The 20839-nt window shown below is 43.9% G+C and overlaps 3 protein-coding genes across 6 annotated transcripts in view; 1 reads left to right on the top strand and 2 right to left on the bottom strand.

Annotated features, from left to right (window-relative positions):
* Positions 1-5803, bottom strand: part of Dis3 (exosome complex exonuclease RRP44-like protein Dis3) — a 44646-nt gene extending 38843 nt beyond the window's left edge. The window contains exons 1-9 of the mRNA XM_089566331.1: positions 5444-5803; positions 4942-5099; positions 4701-4879; positions 4534-4613; positions 4198-4362; positions 3191-3331; positions 2351-2485; positions 1700-1837; positions 240-386 (exon numbers count right to left, since the gene is read on the bottom strand). Of these exons, the coding sequence (XP_089422457.1) occupies positions 240-386; positions 1700-1837; positions 2351-2485; positions 3191-3331; positions 4198-4362; positions 4534-4613; positions 4701-4879; positions 4942-5099; positions 5444-5662 (1362 nt within the window). The 5' untranslated portion in view covers positions 5663-5803. The remainder of the gene's footprint in view (positions 1-239; positions 387-1699; positions 1838-2350; positions 2486-3190; positions 3332-4197; positions 4363-4533; positions 4614-4700; positions 4880-4941; positions 5100-5443) is intronic.
* A 114-nt stretch (positions 5804-5917) lies between these two features.
* LOC149371977 (uncharacterized) lies at positions 5918-8089 on the top strand. Its single transcript, XM_089581456.1, has 4 exons — positions 5918-6390; positions 7618-7685; positions 7751-7846; positions 7976-8089. Exons 1-4 carry the CDS (start codon positions 6285-6287, stop codon positions 8087-8089), a joined length of 384 nt encoding a protein of 127 aa, XP_089437582.1. The 5' UTR covers positions 5918-6284.
* A 233-nt stretch (positions 8090-8322) lies between these two features.
* Positions 8323-17094, bottom strand: Kr-h2 (transmembrane protein 33-containing Krueppel homolog 2). 4 transcript variants are annotated; one of them, XM_089566344.1, is made up of 8 exons: positions 16944-17094; positions 16611-16777; positions 16410-16504; positions 16130-16314; positions 15822-15889; positions 15602-15735; positions 14136-14219; positions 8323-9164 (listed from the first exon to the last, which is right to left on the bottom strand). In XM_089566344.1, the coding sequence occupies exons 2-8, from the start codon at positions 16671-16673 to the stop codon at positions 9032-9034; spliced, it is 762 nt and encodes a 253-aa protein (XP_089422470.1). In that variant the 5' UTR covers positions 16674-16777; positions 16944-17094; the 3' UTR covers positions 8323-9031. The 4 variants fall into 4 exon arrangements, with proteins under 4 accessions (XP_089422470.1, XP_089422471.1, XP_089422472.1 ...); XM_089566345.1 differs by having other exon boundaries at positions 16611-16757; positions 16944-17092; XM_089566346.1 differs by having other exon boundaries at positions 16611-16713; positions 16944-17085.
* Between the last annotated feature and the right edge of the window lie 3745 nt (positions 17095-20839).

The raw sequence follows: 20839 nt of genomic DNA, 5'->3' as shown, positions 1-20839 counted from the left end.
TTCCCAGCTTTATTTTGAGAATAGTACAATGTTAAATGAAGAAGGCAAAGCTTGAAAGGTGAAATGAATTGCTCAAGTATTGGCTGTCACGTTTTTATACACACCAGCAATATAGCTGCAGTGACCATAGTAGTAGTTGTCATTAAAAAGTGGAAAAGGAAGCATCATCACTGAACCTCCTAGCAGTGAATTGTGCTGTATTGTTGGAAGCAGCACAGAAGCAAAAGCCTAATACTAACCTCGGGTCCAATAGTCCAAGGCATAGAAGGTAAACAGTCCAGCACAGCTCGTGAGAAACACTGATGTGGGATGTCGTGCTCCAATAAAAGCACCTGGTTCTCAGTGGCCCTGTCCCCAATCTCACCAAGAGCACGCACCAAATGGCCCTGGAAAGGGAACATGAAAACTTCTTCGTATGAACCACTTCTTCACATGAAGGTTTCGAAAGTAGACGGCACATGCATTTTTGTGAATCCTAGCAACAACTGCATTTTAATTTGCACACGAACCCATCACTGCCAATTTTTTAATCTCCCGTAGGCAAGCTGGAGTCCAGGTCACATACTTTTAGCACTACAGAAAAATTAAATCAATGAGAAGGTGCGTGCAAGCCCTCTACATGTTCTGTTCTGAAAGTAGTAGGACTCATTTTTTTAAACAAAATTTATTGAAAAGAATAGTACAAACGATTACAATTTTTCAAGGTAGCACCCTTCCGCACCTACACGCTGCTGCCAATGAGTTTTACACTTTTCCTACGCCTCCAGGAACGCCTGGATCGGAATGCTGCTTAGCTCCCTCGTCACGGCCTGTTGAACCACCTCTACCGATCCGTGATGTTTCCCTTCGAGCGTCGATTTCATTCTCGGGAATAGAAAAAAGTCTGGCGGGGCCAAGTCGAGGCTGTAGGGGGGCTGAGGCAGCGTTGCCGCCTTGTGCTGGGCAAAAAATCGGGGTCCTCATTCGCATGATGAAGAAGATCCTATCGGTTGGCCTTTTCCTCCTCTGACAACACTCCCGGCACCAACTTCGCACACGCTTTCCTCATGGATAAGTTTTCTGTCACGATATCAAAAACTTGGGTTTGAGGAATGCTCAAGTCATCAGCAATCATTCTGATACTCATTCTACGATCACTGTTATATAAATGTTTCACTCGCTACACATTTTCGTTGGTCGTGCTGGTCGAAGGGCGTCTGGAGCGGTCGTCTTCCTCCACTCTTTCCTTACCTTCTCGGAAAAGCTTGTGCCACTCAAAAAACCCCTGATCTACCCATGGAAGCGTCACCGTAGGCCTCCTTAATCATGTTGTGAGTCTCTTTGCCCGTTTTACGAAGATTTACTTAAAATTTGATCGCGTATCGCTGCTCCATTAAACGCTCGACGATTCTGCGTGACGAGACGTTCCGACAGGGGTTCACAGTACAAGCGACCTCCTCTCTTCAACGGCCGAGAGCCGACTGCCCATTTTCCCCCGCATTCCCAATATCCCCCTTCAACGATCCTGCACGCGCAGACCACCTCTCGTCCGCCCGTTCGCCCAGGAAAAAACCAGTCCTACTACTTTCAGAACAGACCCTGTATATCGCACAAAAAATCGCAGCAATTTTCTCCTGCTATGAACAAATAAAAAACAAGACATGTCACAGCGGTGAGAGTAAAGAATACAGGAAGACACAAAAATTAGGCTCCCACTCACCAGAGGGTACCGCGAGTCTCTTGGCCAGCTGTCTATAGAGACAACGATGCGCTGGCGACAGAGTGTTTCTGCCTGTCGCGTCTCAATGCGGATCTTTGGAATTCTTCGTTCTGCAGGCACAAACAAATGTCGCGTTGCCTGAAAAACACAAAGCCAAACATCAGCTTTTTTTCTCAAGACAAACAGAGCTCTAGAATGAAGACCTGTGCTTTATTCCCTAGAACCACTCGAAAAATTTTAGGTTTGGTTTGGTTTATGGGGTTTAACGTTCCAAATGACTCAGGCTATGAGGGACGCCGTAGTGGAGGACTCATCAGCCATATAAACTGGCAGTAGCAGGCGCAGTCACTCAACGGAAGAATGAGGTGCTAATTGTGTAGTCAACCAATATCCAATGTTTTTTAACTCTTATCTTATAAGCAAGCTTTTCACTTTGGGTCATGGTCCCATTTTCAGTATTTTGCACAAAACTGTTTCACAATACTTATCCACACAACATAACTGCTCCTTCTTTAAGAGCTGCAGATTTTCGGGGAGATGAAACGTAAATTTCACGAGAATTTTCCCAAATGTAACAAACTGAGCTCCTTAATAACAAAAACTTTTTGCCTAAGAAACGCAGCATAAGGTTACAAAGAAAAACAGGCATACCTCTTTAATTGTAGATGGTGCTAGGATTCCACAGTAGGGCCTCCACTTGCGTCTCAAGATGCCTACAATGCGACCAGTTGGAACTCGTTTTGATTTGGCAGGTTTACGATTCAGCTTCACCGCTTCTTCTTCGTCCTGATAAAAATGCATTGAGTGACAGTACGCAGGCGTTTCCTCAAGCCTAGATCCAAGTTTCTGAGCTAGTGAACACAATCAGCAGTGCCTCAAAAGGCAGCATGTAATCTTAATGAAAGATTTTGTGACTTGTCACATTACACGACTTTTCCTTCCAAGTTTTTGCTTCAGCTTAAAAAGTATAGTAGACTGATCTGGATTTCAGGATGGTACGAGCGATGACACGAATTTGTAAAATTTTCTGCCCAGAGAGCATTGTGCAAAATAAGTAGAATTTTGGACATACCCAACACTCACGAGGGCCACTACAGATTACACGAACGCCAGAGATGTGGCCACAACCATTGAGTACTAAGCACTGTTTGCACATCACCAATATTGCGATCGCCAGTTGCACAATATGGACTACAAGCAGCAAGCGGTAGTGCGCAAGCATAAAAAAGGAAAAAAATTTGTAGAGCTGAGCTTACTTGCTGAGCACATTAATCAGCAAAAGTAATTAGTTATAGCTTTGGCTTAGCAATTTGGCCCTACATTTTGCCATGGAATCTACATCAGCCGGCTGACGTCTGATCTACATCAACGTCAGCTGTAAGAGAAAGTTTAGCCGTGCTAATGCAAATCAGCGAAATCTGATCTGGCCGTCCATCACATTCCACCCTCTCTCTCTTCCCTCTCACATTTTTAATAAGGGAGCTCACTCACTGTTTTGTCTTCTTCATCTTGTGCTTCATCAACAAGAACAAGTCCAGACGGCAGTGACCACTTATCCTCAGGAAAAATCTCCACCACAACTAAATCTTCATGGACAGCTCGATTCAGGTTGCTTCGACCTTGTATCAATACCTGCAGAAAATGAAAGAAACAACAATTATAAAATCACAGAACTCAAGTGATCTCAGAATACAACTTGCATGTTATAACAGGAAGAATATAATGCGGCCATTTTCGGAGGTTCAGAAGCCTCTTTGACACAAAGAATGTGCTTAAAGTTGAAACCCCTCATGCCCAGTGCAACTAAGAGTAAATTACTGTGAATTTTTGATGTGACTTCTCCTGAATTTCCTTTCCCTAACAACTAGTGATCATCATATTTTCACTCGTCACCTTCCAGACCTGAACAGTGAAAAATGCAAAGCCAGGTGCACATGTAAAAACAAGGGACAGCCAGACATCACCTCTCTATTGTAAAACAGTCCCTTACACACTGTCACCACTAGACAGGTGCCATCATGAGGCAGGCCATCATGTGCTTGGCACATGATGGCCTCAGCTGCCTATGTGCCATTAAACCCAACACAACACACAACACGTAAAAAGCAAAGTACACCAACTATGGTGCTTTCCAAGTGAGACAGCTGCTTCTTACCCATGCAATACAATATGATGTAGCCGAACAATCAACACCGACATGTGCTGAAATGAATGCATTTGTGAAATTTAAACAAGCAACCAAGCAAAACCTGTTTTCAGTACATGAGCAGCTTTCTTTGCTTCGTTTCTTTTACTGTTTTTCTGGTGTCATGTGGGTTCTGGCTGGCATTTAAAAAGCTGGTCGTTGCTCTCAATAAATTATTGGTAGTTTGGCACCCGTCCTGTCGGCTTCTGTGTTCGTCCCAGTCTCTTCATGCCGCTTCCTCTGGTCAAGCAATAGAGTTTAGCACTGTATGCTGCACAAAAAAAGAAAAAATAATTAACATGCAAGGACTTACACTACGAGATTCTTCATCGTCACCCAGCACAACGCTTCCTTCTAAGTAGTTTTCCCGGCTAGCCTGAAATTTTCCTTGCTGGAAGCGACCGCTTTTGATGCCAAGGTGTAGCTCTGCTTGAGGCAAGTGTTCAGGATAGATACCACCCCGGGCATCAGCACTTTTCTGTCGAAGAATAAGAGAGAGAGAGAGAGAGTAAACAACAAACAACTGCAGTTCTAACCACAGTGATGTGAAAATTTGTTTCTCTGCTCCGTTATTCTGACTTTGGAGATAAAGACTTCAGAGGTACAGCACGTGTGCTGCCTGCAAGGACAAACAGAGAATGTCACTTACGGATGCTTCATCAAGTTCAAGTTTTGCAAGTTTGTCTAAAAGGCCTGGGTGATCTTTCAGGCTGCGGACATAATCTGCAACTGCAAGAGTGGGAAAGCACAGAAGTGGAATGTTAACATGTAAGACTACCGCAATCAATGAAACGTTATAGCAAGACAGGTACATACAGGTACATGCTTTGAGGCCTTGTGCCAATGCTTTGCACCGATTTTCTTCATCATTTGTCAGAAGCACAACGTCCACTCTGTTCGTCAGGTGTTCCGAGTACCAGCTGACACTTGTGCGGATTGCACGGTCATTCCGATCATTGGCACTTTCCCCAGCGTCACGTTCTATGTATGTCTCCCTGATGAAAAAGAGATTTCGGTCAGCCCACGATCACAATTCAGACATGACATAATTACTCACTTATGGTGCTCATTTGTAAAAACAAAAAAGTGGCGATCCTTGTTTCCCAATATCTCACGAATGGCATTGTAGGCAGGGGCGTGTCGGTGTCTAAGCTCTTGCTGAACTGTCTGCAATATGATGACGTTCTTGAAGACAGCGTCTTTCAGGACATCAACCTGCGAATACCGTTAAAGAGAACTACACTAATTGAACCTAACGCTTGCGCGGTGCCAGATATTTTTAGGAAAAAATTCAGAAGGGGCGTTATTCATTCGCCAGTCTTTCTGCAATTTGTTCACTGGGAGAAAAGTACAGACAGAGAGTTCGCAGCAGCAGTTAGAAACAAGAGCCTCGGGCCCCAGATACTAAAACAAAATGCTCTAAAATGTGAGTTATGTATGGTAAAAATTCGTGCGAGTCTTTGGCGCGAACAAAACACTTAAAAGTGTCAACGCTTCGCGAAACCGCTACCTTGATCATCGGCCAAGTTATAAAAATTGGGAAGACCTAGGTTACATACCTGGTGCAGAACTACGTTCGTGTCAGGCACAACGTAGTGGGGCGATGGGAAAAGATCACTACAACTGCGAGGCGCTGATTCGAGATTAGGATCTTCGTGCTTGCATTTTGAGCATAGTTTCGAACCGCACCAAATGTCATCTCGAAGGTAATGTTCTCTCACAACTTTCAGCACGTTCCCCTTCTTCGTTTTCTTGACAAATGTCTTAGATGTGAGCATATTTAGAAATCACTGCAATGGAAGCCGTGAAAACCCGAAAAGATAAGTAAAAACGTGAACACAGAACACAACGCAACAGTGGAACTCAGAATTCTAAGCACGCCGATCCGCGCCGACAGCGCTGAATGTATAAATGTTACCTTAATCGTTGAGAACGCCGCTATCATCATCATCATATACATCATATAAACTACCAGCGTCCAGTGCCCTCAACTTGTATACCTGCGCAGTGGTCAACGCTCCGCTGCCCGCAATGCGATGCTCAAAATAGTTTAAATCGCGTGCCTATCAATGCGGAAAAGCGTTTATATATATGTCGCGATTTTTGGTGACATGTTAAGTTAAAATAGCCATTTCAGCAGTCAGATTCATTGCGTATTCTTCTTATATTCACGAGCACCCGCTAAACAGGCCGTAAATAAAAAAATGACCTTTGCAAACACGTTTGGGAACGACGGCAACGACGGCGCGCAATTTAATCAAGTTACGCAGCTTAGAGCGAACGATTCTACTCGTATCGCTGATTACATATCACAATTTGCCAAGTTGGCTGTAAATGTGAAGTAAAAAACGAAAACGATAGCATGTGGGCCACGTGCAGTGCCGACAACTGCCGGACGACATGCGGTCAATCGTGGCGACGCTCGTCCTCGTTGTCGCCCTGAGGACCCATGGCCAGCATCGCGAGGAAGAGCTGCCTTTTGATGACCTCATGGCCACCATCTGCCGTTAGTATACAACCGCACATGCAGGCACGCGTTTGCATGTCTCTGACTTTCTTCGGATAACGCGGGAATGGGCACAGCTAGTACAAGGTTAGGTTAGATTAGAGCAGGATGGATTGAAGGTTTTACCCGCTGCGGTAGTTCAGTGGTTAGAGCGCTCGTCTACTGAGCCGGAGGACCCGGAATCAATCCCGGCTGCGGCGACCGCGTTTCGATGAAGGCGGAACTCAAAAAGGCGCACCCGTGTGCTGTGCGATGGCACGTCAAATAACCATCTAAATTAATGCGTAGCCCTCCAATATGAGGCGTTCCTCATGGCCATGTGTCGCTTCGGGACATTAAACCCCACAGCTTGAATGAAGTCCCACGGAGAACCTACTTGATGTTTTCATAAATGCACTGAGGTTGAATAAGCTCAGCCAGTATTGAGAGAGCTTGTCTTTTCAGAACATGCCTTATGAGCATGCTATGTGACAGCACAAGATTAAATTGAGATTAAAGGTCAACTGTACTGCAAGCAGATCACAGGTCTTAGCTTAATCATGTTACTCATGTAAAACACTTTCATAGTTAACCCTTTAAGGTGCTTAGTACAAAGCAAGCATGCAGCTTTTTCTTAGCAATTATTTTGTTTCAGCTGAATTTATTATCCTTCATGTCACAAATAATTTGGGTTTTTATGCCGTGTAACGAATGCAGTAATAAATATTTCGCAAAACAGTGACCAAGGTAGCACATCATCCGCCGTTTTTGTGCACACAGACTTTGCTGCCAATAACGAATTTTTTTCTTATTAGTTTCAAGTGCAATGTGCATCTTCGAAATAAAATGAGTCAACAATCCATCGAATGCTTACCCAACAAATCTTCGCATTTCCAACCACTCTGACAATTTTCATAAAAGTTTGCACATCCCTGTGAAAAATTAACCACTAGCATGTGCTAGTAGACTAACAAATAGTCTTTCTTGCCTGAAAAATACTGTTCAGGCGGCAAAATGTTTTTGATGGAAACAAAAAATGACACCTGAAAGGGTTAACTAGTGGCCTGCTGATTGCTTAGAAGAATGGGTGACTGTTACTCTCCTACACAATTTAAATTTAAGACCTCAGAGCCATCGAATGAGCTTGCCAAGAAACTGCAAAATATTTATTACCATGCTCAACTTATATACCTCACATATGCATTAATGCGAATACCCTGGTGCTGCTTCCTCAAAAACATTTTTCAGGTAAATATGAACAAGCAGTGGACAGAAAGGATGCTATTGCCTGTGTTGGTGACCGAATGGAAATTGAAGTAAGTTTCACAGCATTTCAATTACGCAAGTACAGAGCTAATGAAGCACATATCTGCACTTCCAGCTGGAAGCTATTGTGACAGAATGCCTCCAGAGGCAGTACAGACTGAGCAGCATCACTACGCAACTTTTTGACATGCTCTGCGACGACGACAGCAGAGTAAGTGCCCAAGTCTTGCCTACAGTACAGCACACAGTCATGCATAGCTGGAAAACACTCTAGGCAAGGAAACAAAATTCTTTCCACTTTTTAAAACTGGTTACATTCTAGCTTACACTCTCCTTTCAGAAAATGGACCGTGTCTACGACTGTGTCGATGACCAGGCCGACAGCCAAGGTGGCCGCGATTGGACTCTCGACGAGGTTACCAAATATGTCCAGGTAACAACTTTTAACACGTAGAGCTCATTTCACGCATTCTAGCAGTGACCGGCAGAGGGTTGCTAACATATATATAATGATGCAACAAAATAGGCAGTTCTCTTCAGAGATAAAGCACTTACACAAAACAAAACAAAACAAACGAAAGCAACCTTAAACACAAGAGACTGCAACTACAGCGAAGTAGTTGGGCACTTTCATATACTAGAACAGATGCGGAAAAATAGCAGGCACAAAAGTACCCATACACACAGTCATTTTGGTAATAGTTTATTTGCAAATGTTCTCAGATGAAGTCAACAACCACACAATACTACATTCTTTCACTCAACACATAGCTCCCGATTTTCACAGAGAGTGACACTGAAAATTCCTTGTGCTATTGTAAACATTTTCTTGGTAACCCTTTACCACAATCATTTGCTGAGCTAGCTGCACCTACAGAACTGTCCCGCATTACCACCACCAACTCCTTTGTCACTTGATGCACGGTGGAAACTGCACTTTTCATATAATCGTTCTCCTTAGTTTCTGTTACAAATGCAGCTAGTTAAGCCAGTATGACAGTTATATTAGAATGACCACAGCTTGATCTTTGAAAGGTGAAACAACAGGACAGACACAAAAACGGCCGTATCAGAGACTGAAGGCGCCCCCTGACAGCAAACAAACCCTTTCAGACCTTGACCCACTGAGCACGAATGTGCCAGCAGGCATGAGCATGGCTGGAAAATTGACACTGCCTTTCTTTATTCTTTCCTCGCAGCTCTGCTGAAGGATATGGCGTGCACAAGGCCAAATAAAAAGAGAGTGGGAAGGCCCATAAAAATTGAATGACTTCACACATGGTTCGGTGCTTTTGCTGCACAGGGCACGGGTGGTGTGCCTTCCACCCGGGCCCCACTGCAACATGCTTTTGTGGTCCAGAGGCACCACCGTCCAGGCTGGACGTGGCAGGCCTCCCTACTGGGGCACCGGAGGAGCCAGCTGAGACAGCACAGTTATGCTCTTGAACAGAAGGTTCCTCAGGAATGCGGGACAGCCTGGCCTGGATGCGTAGTGCTCAGTCACCAGACGCAGTTCGTGAAAAACAGTCCTGGAGGGCAACAAAAAATTGCACAATTTTTAGTGCCACAAAAGATCATGCCAGGAAGGGATACAAAGTCGACAGTTGTTTAACACATGCACCAAAGACAATGATAGCACAGGCCTATTATGTTCAGGTGCTTGTTCAGTTAGACGAAATCAACAAAGAAAAGCACTGAGAAAAAAAGTTTGGTAAAAATCTGCAGATTTGTGATGGCGCCTCGGCCCACATGCTCCATTCTGCATAAGACACAACAAAGAAATGCAGTTTCGAATATAGAAACCACCCATCTTATCTATTTTCCGGACCCTGCCCTAGTAACATCCTTCCGGCTTGATGTTTGAAGCAGCATTTTCAAAGACATCGTTTTCTTGACTATGAGGAGCTGAAACAGTAGGACACAGACTGGTGTCAGACGTGTGATGACTACTTTTCCCTTCAAAAGTTAGTGCACTTTGAAAGTGATCTTACAGATACGTTAAGGTGAGACGAGGTTGTAGGAGAAGTGATAACATATTCTGTACAAATGGTGTATTCAAGGCTACATTAATGATACTTGGCAGAAACAATACACAGGAGAAAAGTTGCAAAAAATTCTGAAATTGTGAAATTTGCTTTTTAGACATCCTCTCCCTTTTTGCAGAAATGGCTTGTAATACTGCGCTTGAATTAGCAGTGCAGAGAGGTGTATTTATGTTACAGAAGTGCAGCCAGATTTACACTAATTACAAAGATATATATGAAGAAAATGTAGTTTTTGGTGTAGGCTTAAAATTCCATAGCAGGATACAATTTAAACAGCAGTTAAACAGCAGTTAAGAATGGGACATGGTCTGTGCTATCCTGTATAACTCCGCTAACCAATCACAACAATAAACGAAATCGGCCTTTTGAGCTTTGGATATATCAAAGTCAGAGGCATTAAAATTCTTGAGCTTATAATTTAGTGTGGTGGTCAGTTTTTTCTTTAGACAACAAGAAAAGCTTTAACAGCGAACTACTTTTTGTCACGAAGGAATTCTATACGGTGGTAACTGCAGACAATTGTCTCCGATTAGAGTTCCACTTCTCCAAAATAAATGGACCTTTCTGCACTGCTCATTTCAGTGCTCTGTTACATGCAATTTCTTAATAGACAAATATAAAAAAAAATTGTGAAATTTTTCTTCTGAATTTTACACAGGGGACCATGGGTTCTTGTCAAGCTGTTTTGCACCTTTTACCCATGGCCCCATCCATTTTTTTTACAGAAAAATAAACATTATTATTATTACTACTTCTGTGCATTTGTGCCAAGTTTCATTAATGTAGCTTTGATTATATCATTGCTACAGAAAATTTTAATATAACTCCTCCTAAATTCTCATCCTACCTTAAGAGTAGAGAAACCAAGTTTTTGGATGCATATTTTTTTTTCCCTTTGCAGTGATGCTCTGGACAATGATATGGAACTCAACTACAACAGCTGAATAACTTATAATTAAACTTTTTTTCTCATGTTTCGGTTTCAAGAGCCGAATGGTGGCCGTGAAGTAAAAGACTTGTTTAGACCACATGAGACATGCAAAAAGTGTGATATAATCACTGCGTGTTCATTTCTTGTCACTCCAACTCTTGAGCAGGCTTGCAGAATAGTTGATGTGGATGACTACGAAGAAAGTAGCGAACATACTGGAGTGTTTGTACGATTCATGCGGCCTGAACATGTTTTGTACGTCACAGCCGTCGTTTGGCTGTTGAAACCGAAGCTAAGACAGCACAGGAGAAAAAAATTTAATTACAAATTATTTAACACTTGTACGTGCAATCCACGTGGCTATGTTTTCTCATGTGCTCCACATCATTTAGAGAAAGAAAACAACTAACATTTGGTGCCTCCTCTCGAACTTTTCACGTTGCTCACCATTTCTATATTAGAAAAAATTCTGCCTTAGTATTCTCTGCACGTCTAAAAAAAAGCATATTAGTTCGTTTTGCGCTGCAAAACATCAATTTTCAACAGGTATGTAAACAACTGTGCACAAAGCACCGCAGTAGTTGGAAATTGCAACACTGAAATCGCCAGTATCGATATTTTCTTTTAAAGATGCACATGTCACTAGAAAACGCAGAAAAAAAATCACAGATCATCAAATCTGCCTACATGACAATGTCAAAGAATGAGCTGCCAAGTTTTACTGTCTTGAAAAATATTCCAGCTGCAATATTTATTTACAAATCTTTTTTATAAATTCTGCAGTCTGAGAGTGCCAAATCTGTATGAAATGAAAATACCATTGCTAGGCGCAGCACACTCCGAGAAAAAGCTCTCAGTTCATTAAGCACACAGGTTTGTAAAAAAAAACTGGAGGGGTCATTTAAAGGTGCACTGAAGAGGAATCTGAACTCTTCTTTTTGCCGCGGGAACTCAATCTACACGTTCCGAGCATTCTTAGAAACTTCAGCTTATTGACCCGTGTGGCCAATTTCCCTAATTAAATCGCATTAACGTCCGGCTTCCACCTTTTTTTTTAATCCTCCCCGTACGGTGGGCAGAGTCGACCAATGCGTGGAGTGCCTTTCACCCAGTCCCGTGGCGGCTTGCCGCTCTGCCATCGGCGGAGTAATACGTAGTAATCGGTAGTAGCAAATAGTCCGCACGTATTTTTGTTTCTGCGGGCTTATTTTGCCGCTATATTATCTGCGAATGAAACTATTTATTCACGGAAACCTAAAAAACAAAAAGCAAAGCCTCCACGGAGCTGGCTGAAAGGCACTCCACACGCTGGTCCACTCCGCCCACCGTACGAGGAGAATTCAAAAAATAAAGGCGGGAGCCGGACGTTAATTCAATTTAATTAGGGAAATTGGCCACACTGGGCAATAAGTCGAGGTTTCTAAGAATGCTCGGAACGTGTAGATCAAGTTCCCGCGCAAAAAAGATGAGTTCAGATTCCTCTTCACTGCACCTTTAAGCTCGACCTCGAGGGTGTGACGTGATAGCATTAATGGATTAATGCACATATATGCAGAATTGGTCATTTTCTGCTTTATGTTCATAGAGCACTGGAGTCCTCATACACCCCTTCTGGCTCAGTGCTTCCAGCAGTGAAGCAATGCACCACTGCCCTGCGATGGCAGCTGCTGCCACCAGTGGGGCGTGTGAGACCCAGGTTGCTCTTCCCGAAGAACCTTTCACAACCAATTATTAATTTAACTGCCACCTGCCACATTGGGCAGGTTGCGGTGACATCACAAGGTCATGTGACCTAGGTGGCCCACCTGCCTCCTAGCTTGCTCCTTTGGGGATTTTTCGTGAATTCTGCACTCATGAACAACAACGCTGACACCAGTTTTTTTGAGCCACAGGGCCCTTAATGCTGTCGCGTTAAAACGTCTGATACAGATAGTGTTTGCGGCAGCTATGGAGGAAAATATGTTTTTAGTCTTCAAGTTCTAGCTTTCATGTTACACTGAGAACTTACTTTAAACTTCCCTCATCTGGCACCGCGAACTGAAGCTGAAACATGCAACACCAGATATATTAAAAGTATGGCATTGCCAGGCATATTGAAGTCCAGTAAGACCAACGTTAGAGTATTCAAGTGCAATATGGGACCCATATCACCAGTACTAAAACGATAAAATTAAGAAAATACACAAGTGAGTGACAGCTCTATTGTTTGTTTCACGGGGTTTGGGGTTTAACGTCCCAAAGCGACTCAGGCTATGAGGGATGCTGTAGTGGAGGGCTCCAAAAATTTCGACCACCTGGGGTTCATGAACGTGCACTGACATCGCACAGTACACGGGCCTCCAAAATTTCGGAATCGAATCCGCGTCTTTCGGGTCAGGAGCCGAGCACCATAACCGCTGAGCCACCACGAAGGCAGTGGCAGCTATATGTATCCAAGCTTAACTGCTCGAACTAGCCATCTACTCAAAAGTAGTTCACCTCAAGCATCTTTATCTGCTTCGTGACAATATAATTTAGACTCCAGTTTGTGCATACACCCCCTAGCCGGAGTGTCTCCCCTTATTAATCACCCCTTTTCTATTATGCCGCATATACTGCCTACAGCTGTTGTCTTCAAATACTCATTTCTCCTGAAAAACCGTTGTTGAATGGCATAACCTTGATCTGCATGTTTTTCATAGCATCAATTCAGTGAGAGACTTTAGAAAAGCAAATAGAATTGTACTTTTTTTTTCCAATTCATCTTTCTTGTTCTATATTTCTACCTCATCCAGTTACAACTCAGTATGGGTTTACAGTATTGCAAATAAAGATTTGTGTGCGGCCTATCCACCTTCATGCCACAAGAGAAGAAGCCAAGCAGACTGATACAAAATATATGTAATGCATACATGAGCACTAAACCCACAAAAAGGAAAGACAACACTTAAGTGAACACTGAACAAATCTGAGGAAACATCTAACTGCAGCCGCCCATCAATTCGACTACCTTGTTGTACATTTAAGATGTTGTTTGAAAGTAAGTAAGCAAGGTCATTACCTGAAAAAGATAAAAGCGCTAATGCCACCAAGCCTCATTTAATACCTCTTCCAGTCCCATTCTTCACCTAATGATATTTCTGCCACCCCCAACCCATACCTGCCAACTTTCGTTCTGCAGAAGTGCTATGCACTATCAACCCACCTATCTCCACCCTCCAAAAGGTCTCAACACACTAGTGAGACTTTGCAGTAGTGCATTTTTATGAAAACACAGTCACAAATGAGTGAATCCCACCCACGAAAGTGAAAACGTAATGCCCACCACCCATTGAGAAGTTACACAGCAAGAGTTCTTTCCAAGTCATAACCTAAAGCACTGACCACTTTGTACTAGACACCATATACCTTGAGAGCGATGGTAATTTCAGAAGTTTAATGGGTGCAATGAGAGGATTTGTACAAAGGTACAAAGCATGCAGCTGGTTTCCTGTACCGTAGATGTTATGGACAAAACTCGTTTGCAAGACAAAAGGAATTTTTACCGTGTGTACGGGTTGCGACGAGAGGCATAGCGCAGGCTCAGGAAGCGGTAGTAGACAAATGGAGTCAGCAAACTGCTTCGCCCACTGCAAAGAAAAATGCCACAGACTATAGCACGCTCACAGCGCTACCAACAGGCAAAGTTTTTAAGAGATTACGCTAAAAATGTGCACCAGAAAGGTAACAAATCTGTTGTTCATACTAGTCAGAGTAAACTACATCTTGACAAGAGTATTTTTAGCCAGGAAGTAAACTGCCTCTTACATTGAGCCACAAATACTTTTTCCTAGTTTTCTCTAAGCTGCCAACAAATCGATTCAGTACTAACACAGCTTCATAGCAAGAAAAGGTGGCTTAATCTTGTTGTAAGCTAAGGTTTCCAATGTATGTATCGCTAATAGTCTTTGGTGCATGAAAGCATGAAGAAATGCTTTCATGGGGATAATTCTACAAATAAGGCGCTCATATTCCAAAAACATACAGTAATTTCTCGCTGGCGGAGAGCGGAGTGCAGCGCCTAAACAAATGCGCGCGTTGCGCTCCCAAGTCGAAGATGGAGTCTGCTCTATCCCGCGCCCTCCCAACTAGGAGAGGGAGGACACATTGCAGGGAAGCAAACCAAAGGGGACAGAGTAGGACGAATTCCCACACAGTACACACAAATGCCCTTACCAATGCTCTGGAAGCAGTGCAAAATAAAGCAGCCAGATTCATACTGTCATCCCACTCATGTCGTCAAAGCGTATCAGCACTGAAGCACACCCTGAATCTTCAACTTCTTGCTATGCTAGCATGACTGTCCGGTTGTCATTCTTTTGTGTTATACCGTAGTGACCAGTCATTCTCCCGAAACCATATCGTTCCCATGCCACATTGCTCAGCTCACCTGAATCATGCGCACAAATTCCGCCTGATTTTTGCTCGCACACTAAAATATCAGAAGTCATCGTTGGTATTGGCAATAAATAAATGGAATGCATTGCCATCCAGCATTGTCAGCCATACTAATCGTCGTCTTTTCAAACAGCTTTACTAATATTTTGAACACAGAAAATGCGTCACGCAGTGCTTGATTCCTATGTTTGCTATGGATACCATTACATTTTGCCGGTATCTTTTTGCTTTGCTTTTGTTCTGTTATTCCTTGTGCTATGCTGAACAGTTAGTTTTGTGTACCAATGTGTTTGCATAATTCTTTATTCTTTTCTGATGCCAAAATGCTAACTCAACTTTGACTTTCCCACCATTTGTTATTGCTTGCTGCTTTCATTGAAACATTCCACCCCTATGTAATGCCCAGTTCTGGGCCTTATGGGTAAATAAATAAAAAACTATGCACAAAAAAAAATTCCTGCGCACAGAAAGCTACAGTTAAGTTTTATGCCATTTCAAGTTTCCAGGGTGACAACTTTATTCCTCTTTCTGATTTTTCTGATGAACATGAAACAGAAGCCTTGATGATACGTACGAAAGAACGCTGAACACTGTTAGTGGCATGAGGAAGATTTCAGTGAATGCCACAAGACGGAGGATATTCCTGCCTTGGTGGTCCAGCAGGTTTACCAACCAGGTTCCAAGTATACCAGAACGGCCTCCAAACTTCTACATGGATGCAAAAAAAATTCAAAATTTCAGAGGGTTTTTAAAAGTGCACATCAACAAAGCAGTTACAACAAGGGCATACTTACGTCCAGCAGGGTCAGCGAAAAGCTTGCCGAGTGGAGCAAGGAGAAAAGAAACACAGGCAGCAGTACCACTGCAGACCAGGTCAAGGATTCAACACGTTTATCCTGAGCAAGAACACTGGTGCCATCACATGTGCTGGCTTGTTGGTTGCACCCAATGCCTTACTTTGATTCTTTGCTTCCATGAAAATATTCACGCAGGTTCAGAGCTGTTGCTAATTTCATCAATATTGTTTCTTTTGCAGTAAGAACCTTAAAATGCAGTCTTCAAATTGCCCCTGCATCATGAAAATACCCTCTTTGAAGGATACAGGTCATGGGTTGGGCAAACAGGAAGATGAGGGAGTAGAAAAGGTAGTGGCAGCTGTCCTCAATGAGAAGCTGGCTCAGGAACATGCGTGAGAGCTGTATGCTCGGCATCCGCTGGTGTAACCGCAGTGCACTTGTGGCAGCATTGCTTATCAAAGCTCGCTGGTAGCATGTGTATGGGTTTGCACTGGAACGAGGAAAAAAAAACAAACAATGATCATTTTTCCACAGTAGTGTTAGAATGAATAAAAGGAAGACGAGGCACGGCAAGCGCCTACTTACTCGAGCAATGGAATGATATAAAGCAGTGTGAACACGACCGAGCACATGCGCGTAAACCACAGCAAGCTTTCAATCTTGTGGATAGACATGTGGTTCTGAAAAAAAAAAAAAAAAATGTCCGCAGAGGAGTTAGATAAGCCCAGGGGAAAAGGGAGGTTGTGCGCAGGTAGGCAGGGAAATTATTATAAAATTTGCACTCACAATAACTTCTGACAAACCGCGTGGGGTGGCTGAAGTCGGCCTTTCCGTGTTTTCGTCACCCATTTTGGCAAAGGTAAGTAGGTCTGGCCAAAGGACGCTGGCCCTAAAGATTCAATTTCCAGAATGATCCGAAGGCAGTTCGGTGCGCTGTGTAATGATGAAGCACACTGTAAATAATGCATACATCGAAGCTGAGATTCCCTGTTGCGTTGAGAACAAAATTAAGAATAGCATTCAAGTAAATCAACAGTTTAGACAGCACGAGACCTAAGTGAAAGCTTAGCATCGACGTAAACGGGGCAGAAAAATAGCGCTATACAGCAACACACTTACAAGAATGAAACGCTGCTTCTGGTAATCAAGTGGTTCAGAAACTACGACACATTTCCGTTCTAGAAGAGTGAATTAGCAATATCGTAGATATCCGACCCGCACACACACAGCTGAAATTCGACCCAGTGTAGCCAGACTGCAGTCGCGTCATCCACTAGTTCCTGCTGGAACTACGCATCTGGAAAATAGTGGCGCGCATTTGAAACACCGACTGCTGGCGAATCACGCGATTGCGATGTTCCCTGTGCAACAGTACCAACAGTACTAAGCTGCGTGCTTCAGAGAGGAATCGAAGAGTTACAGAAGCAGTGAGCACGGCCCGTTCCTTGATTCCCCCGTGCGCTTACCCCCTCCCTCATAACTTAAGAAGTACTTTGGTTTGGGCTAGTTGGTTCGTAGCCATGTTTGAAACAGAAAAGTGCAAATGGGACGAGGATAAGAAGAAACGTGAAACAACAGGACAGGCGTCAACTATCAATTGACGTTTTATTGCACCACTCTGCATTATACGCAACACCCAGCCGTATCACAGAAGCCAAACACCAGGAAAGAACTAAAGAACAAATTAACATCCACAATCTGCATACGAACGAAGTGACTGGAAGAAAAACACCTCAGAACAATACACACGTCACCTAAGAAACCAAAAAGCATCTAACGTGAAAGCTACCTCAAAAAGCAGAAGCGCACGCGTCAAAATAAAAAGAAAATTCTTTTGTCTCTGTGACTCGCTTTGTCCCTGTCTTGAAGCCCACAGTGACGGGATTTGAAGGTGCAGGCTCCTTTTCCAAGCAATGCAACCCTAGGAAGCAGAGCACCAGGCCGGTGGGTACCCGGCCGGCGGCGGGAGTCGAACCCACCACCTTCTGAAGCCGAGGCGGGTGCTCTACCACGAGGCCAATAAACTAAATTTGTAAGTATATTGATCATGTCATTTGTGAACTGTCTGGTGACCTTTTTTAACGGTTGTAGGCTGTCTGTCTATAGGCCGTCTATAGACAAACGGTTGAGACTGTCTGTCTATCGACAGTCCATAGATAATGGTCTACTAAAGGTTTAGTAGACAGAGGTCTATAGACTGTCTAAAACAAAGGTCTATAGTACTGCCAGGCCATATACCTATGGAATGTCTATAGACAGTCCGTAGACATGTCTACTGGAACAGTAGACGTTTGTCTATAGACAGCATATTGTCTATAGTCTGTCTATAGACAATATAGACGGTCTATTGTCAGAACTCAATAGGAAATGTATGGCCAGAAGTCTATAGATCGTCTATAGACCTGTGTCCGTAGACTTCCCATAGACCTAGACTTTCAGTAGAGAATTGTCCATCCATAGACTGTCTACAGACAAAAGTCTAGCAAACTGTACGGTCATGTATAGATTGTCTATAGACTAGTCTGTATGATATGTCTATAAACAGACTATAGACTTCATAGACTAAAGTCTATAGACATTCTATGGACTGTCTAAAGAAATTTTTGTAGGGTTTTGCTTCCAGCTGACGAAGCGCCAGGCGCAGCAACTGGAGGTGTTATACAAAGAAGCTCTGCGTGTCATCACGGGGCTCCCACGTCATACGAAAGTTGAGGAGCTCTAGCGGTACGCAGGGCTCCCCACTCTGGAATAAACGATAACAGGCCCGCGTGGGAGGCGCGCAGGACTGTCGTGAGCTCATAGCACAAGGACGCAACCTTCTGATTGAGGACGGTCAAACCCCAGATAGTGTTACGATCCACAAGCACATTCCTCCGAGGTAGGATGTGCTGGTGACTGAGCAGCGGCCGGTACCTGAAAAAAAAAAGCAGCGCCAGAGGCACGCGGCGCAGCGTACGACCCGAGCACGCGGCGAATACACAACCTGACATGGGCATGGAAAATTTTATTGCGAAAGCAATACTACTCCCCAAGAACGGCCTTTCGCGTAGCGGCGGCCACTTGGCACGTTTGACCTTTAGAATGACCCCTGACGTCATACCATGCCTAGTGACGTCACTGCGTGACGTCATACCAGGAGCGATACTCGTAGAGATGTGAAGGCCTGAAAAAAAACACTGCAAATTTGGAAAAAAAAAACGGTTTTTTTTTCGTTTTTTTCAGACGAAAAAAAATGGAAAGAAACATCGAAAATTTCACAACACAATTTTAAGGTTTTATGATTGCTTGCATTTACTTTAATTTTTGTTTTTGCTTTGAAAACCATTACGGCGTGCATCGTTGAACGATTGAAGAGCAGTCGTCATCGCCGGTTCCAGGTAGTGCTTTTAAAACGTTCGTGCTGCGAGTACGTGAGTTGAAGGCCAGGTCACATATAAGATCCAGGCTTGACTTAAAAACACACTAATACTTGAACTCACGGCTGAAGTAGAACAAAATGGCTGCAAATTCTACAGCGCTACACACATGGCATAAATAACATAGGCTGTTGTGCACTTAAGCGGTTTTAGCCAAATACAAGCCTAGCTTCTTGATTTCCAACGTAGCAGAGTGCAGGACATCCGCAGGAATTTTGTCCAGGACAGGGGTCTTCAGTGAAGCACGCGGTCCCATCTACCTGGTGGCAAGGCCTTTGCACAAACCAACTAACTCCTCTGGCTTGCCGACTGCTGCAGATACCACCATCATCCGCCAGCTGCGAACGGAACTTCTTCACGTTTCTGAAACGTCCATACAAGGATTCGCAACAGGCTTTCAGGGGAACGCGTTCGAAAGCTTGTGTATGGGCAGTCGAACCTAGCTGTGGACACAGCTTCAATCTATGCTGCTGCGCGTAGTGCCCCATCCAGCGACAGTGACTCTGAGTCCGATATGGAGTGACTTATGGATCAGTTTCCATGTTCCCTTTCTCGGTGCAATTGAACAAGAAGTTCGTTCCACAAATATGATTATTATATTTCCATATTCGCCTGAAGTGCAAATCATTATTTATATTCTCGGTGCAATAGAACAAGAATTTCGTTTGACAATATGACATCTATAACTGAATATTCGACTGAACTTCGGAGCATTATTATTGATCGTTGTGCTGTTGCAAATAAATCTGTTTTTGTCAGGTTTTCCAAAATTTCCGATTTTTCAAGAAAAAAACCTGAAAGAAAAGTTTTTTTTTTAAATTTCTTGAAATTTTACAGCGAGACGGGCTGCCAACTCGGCTCCTCGGGTGACAGCGGCCGCTTGGCACGGCGCGCCGCGCTCCTCCCGCTAGAGGCACTAGTGACGTTATAGCGTGACGTCATACCAGGAGCGAGAGATGGGCTACCAACTCGGTTTGTCGGGTAACGGCGGCCGCTTGGCACGGCGCGCCGCGCTCTTCCCACTAGAGGCGCTGCATATACAGTATAAAACACCTGCTTTCGCAACCTACCAGGCTTAACCAAAGCTAAGCACCCGCCAATTATTTTATTTCGACATTCCTAGAGGTGTTGGGGGCCCTTACGGGACGCTCTGCGCTGTGGTCGACCCTTGTCCAGGACGCCGCACCTAGTTGTTGCCATCGTGGCTCAACGTACGAGGACTCTGTACATCTTGCTCGCTGGCCAGCAGGTGCTCCCACCGCGTCACATTCGGGTTGTCTATTTTCGGATCTTTGCCTGCGGGCAGGTCCATGTTACGTATACGAGTGTTGGCTTGCCCTTGCACAACGGACATTCGTCGGTGTATGTACGGTACATCTTGAGTTTATATGCAAGTGTGGGTAGGTGTTTGTCTGCAGCCTTCTCCAATCTATCACCTCTGCTTTGGTTTGCTTTTTTGTGCGGGGCTGAGTGGCGCTTCTGTTGGCCTCTGTAATGGAGGATGTCTGATTACGTGGGAGCGACAGGGTCGAAGGTGCCTGTGGTGCAGAGTACTGAGTCTATTCAGTTGACGAAGCCGCCGTGGTGGCTCAGTGGTTA

Source organism: Amblyomma mixtum, chromosome 1 (genome assembly GCF_055824585.1).
Source record: "Amblyomma mixtum isolate Tamu chromosome 1, ASM5582458v1, whole genome shotgun sequence".
In the NCBI taxonomy this organism is placed as follows: Eukaryota; Metazoa; Arthropoda; class Arachnida; order Ixodida; family Ixodidae; genus Amblyomma; species Amblyomma mixtum.
Note: the sequence above shows the minus strand (reverse complement) of the source record. Positions and strands in the feature narration are given on the sequence as shown.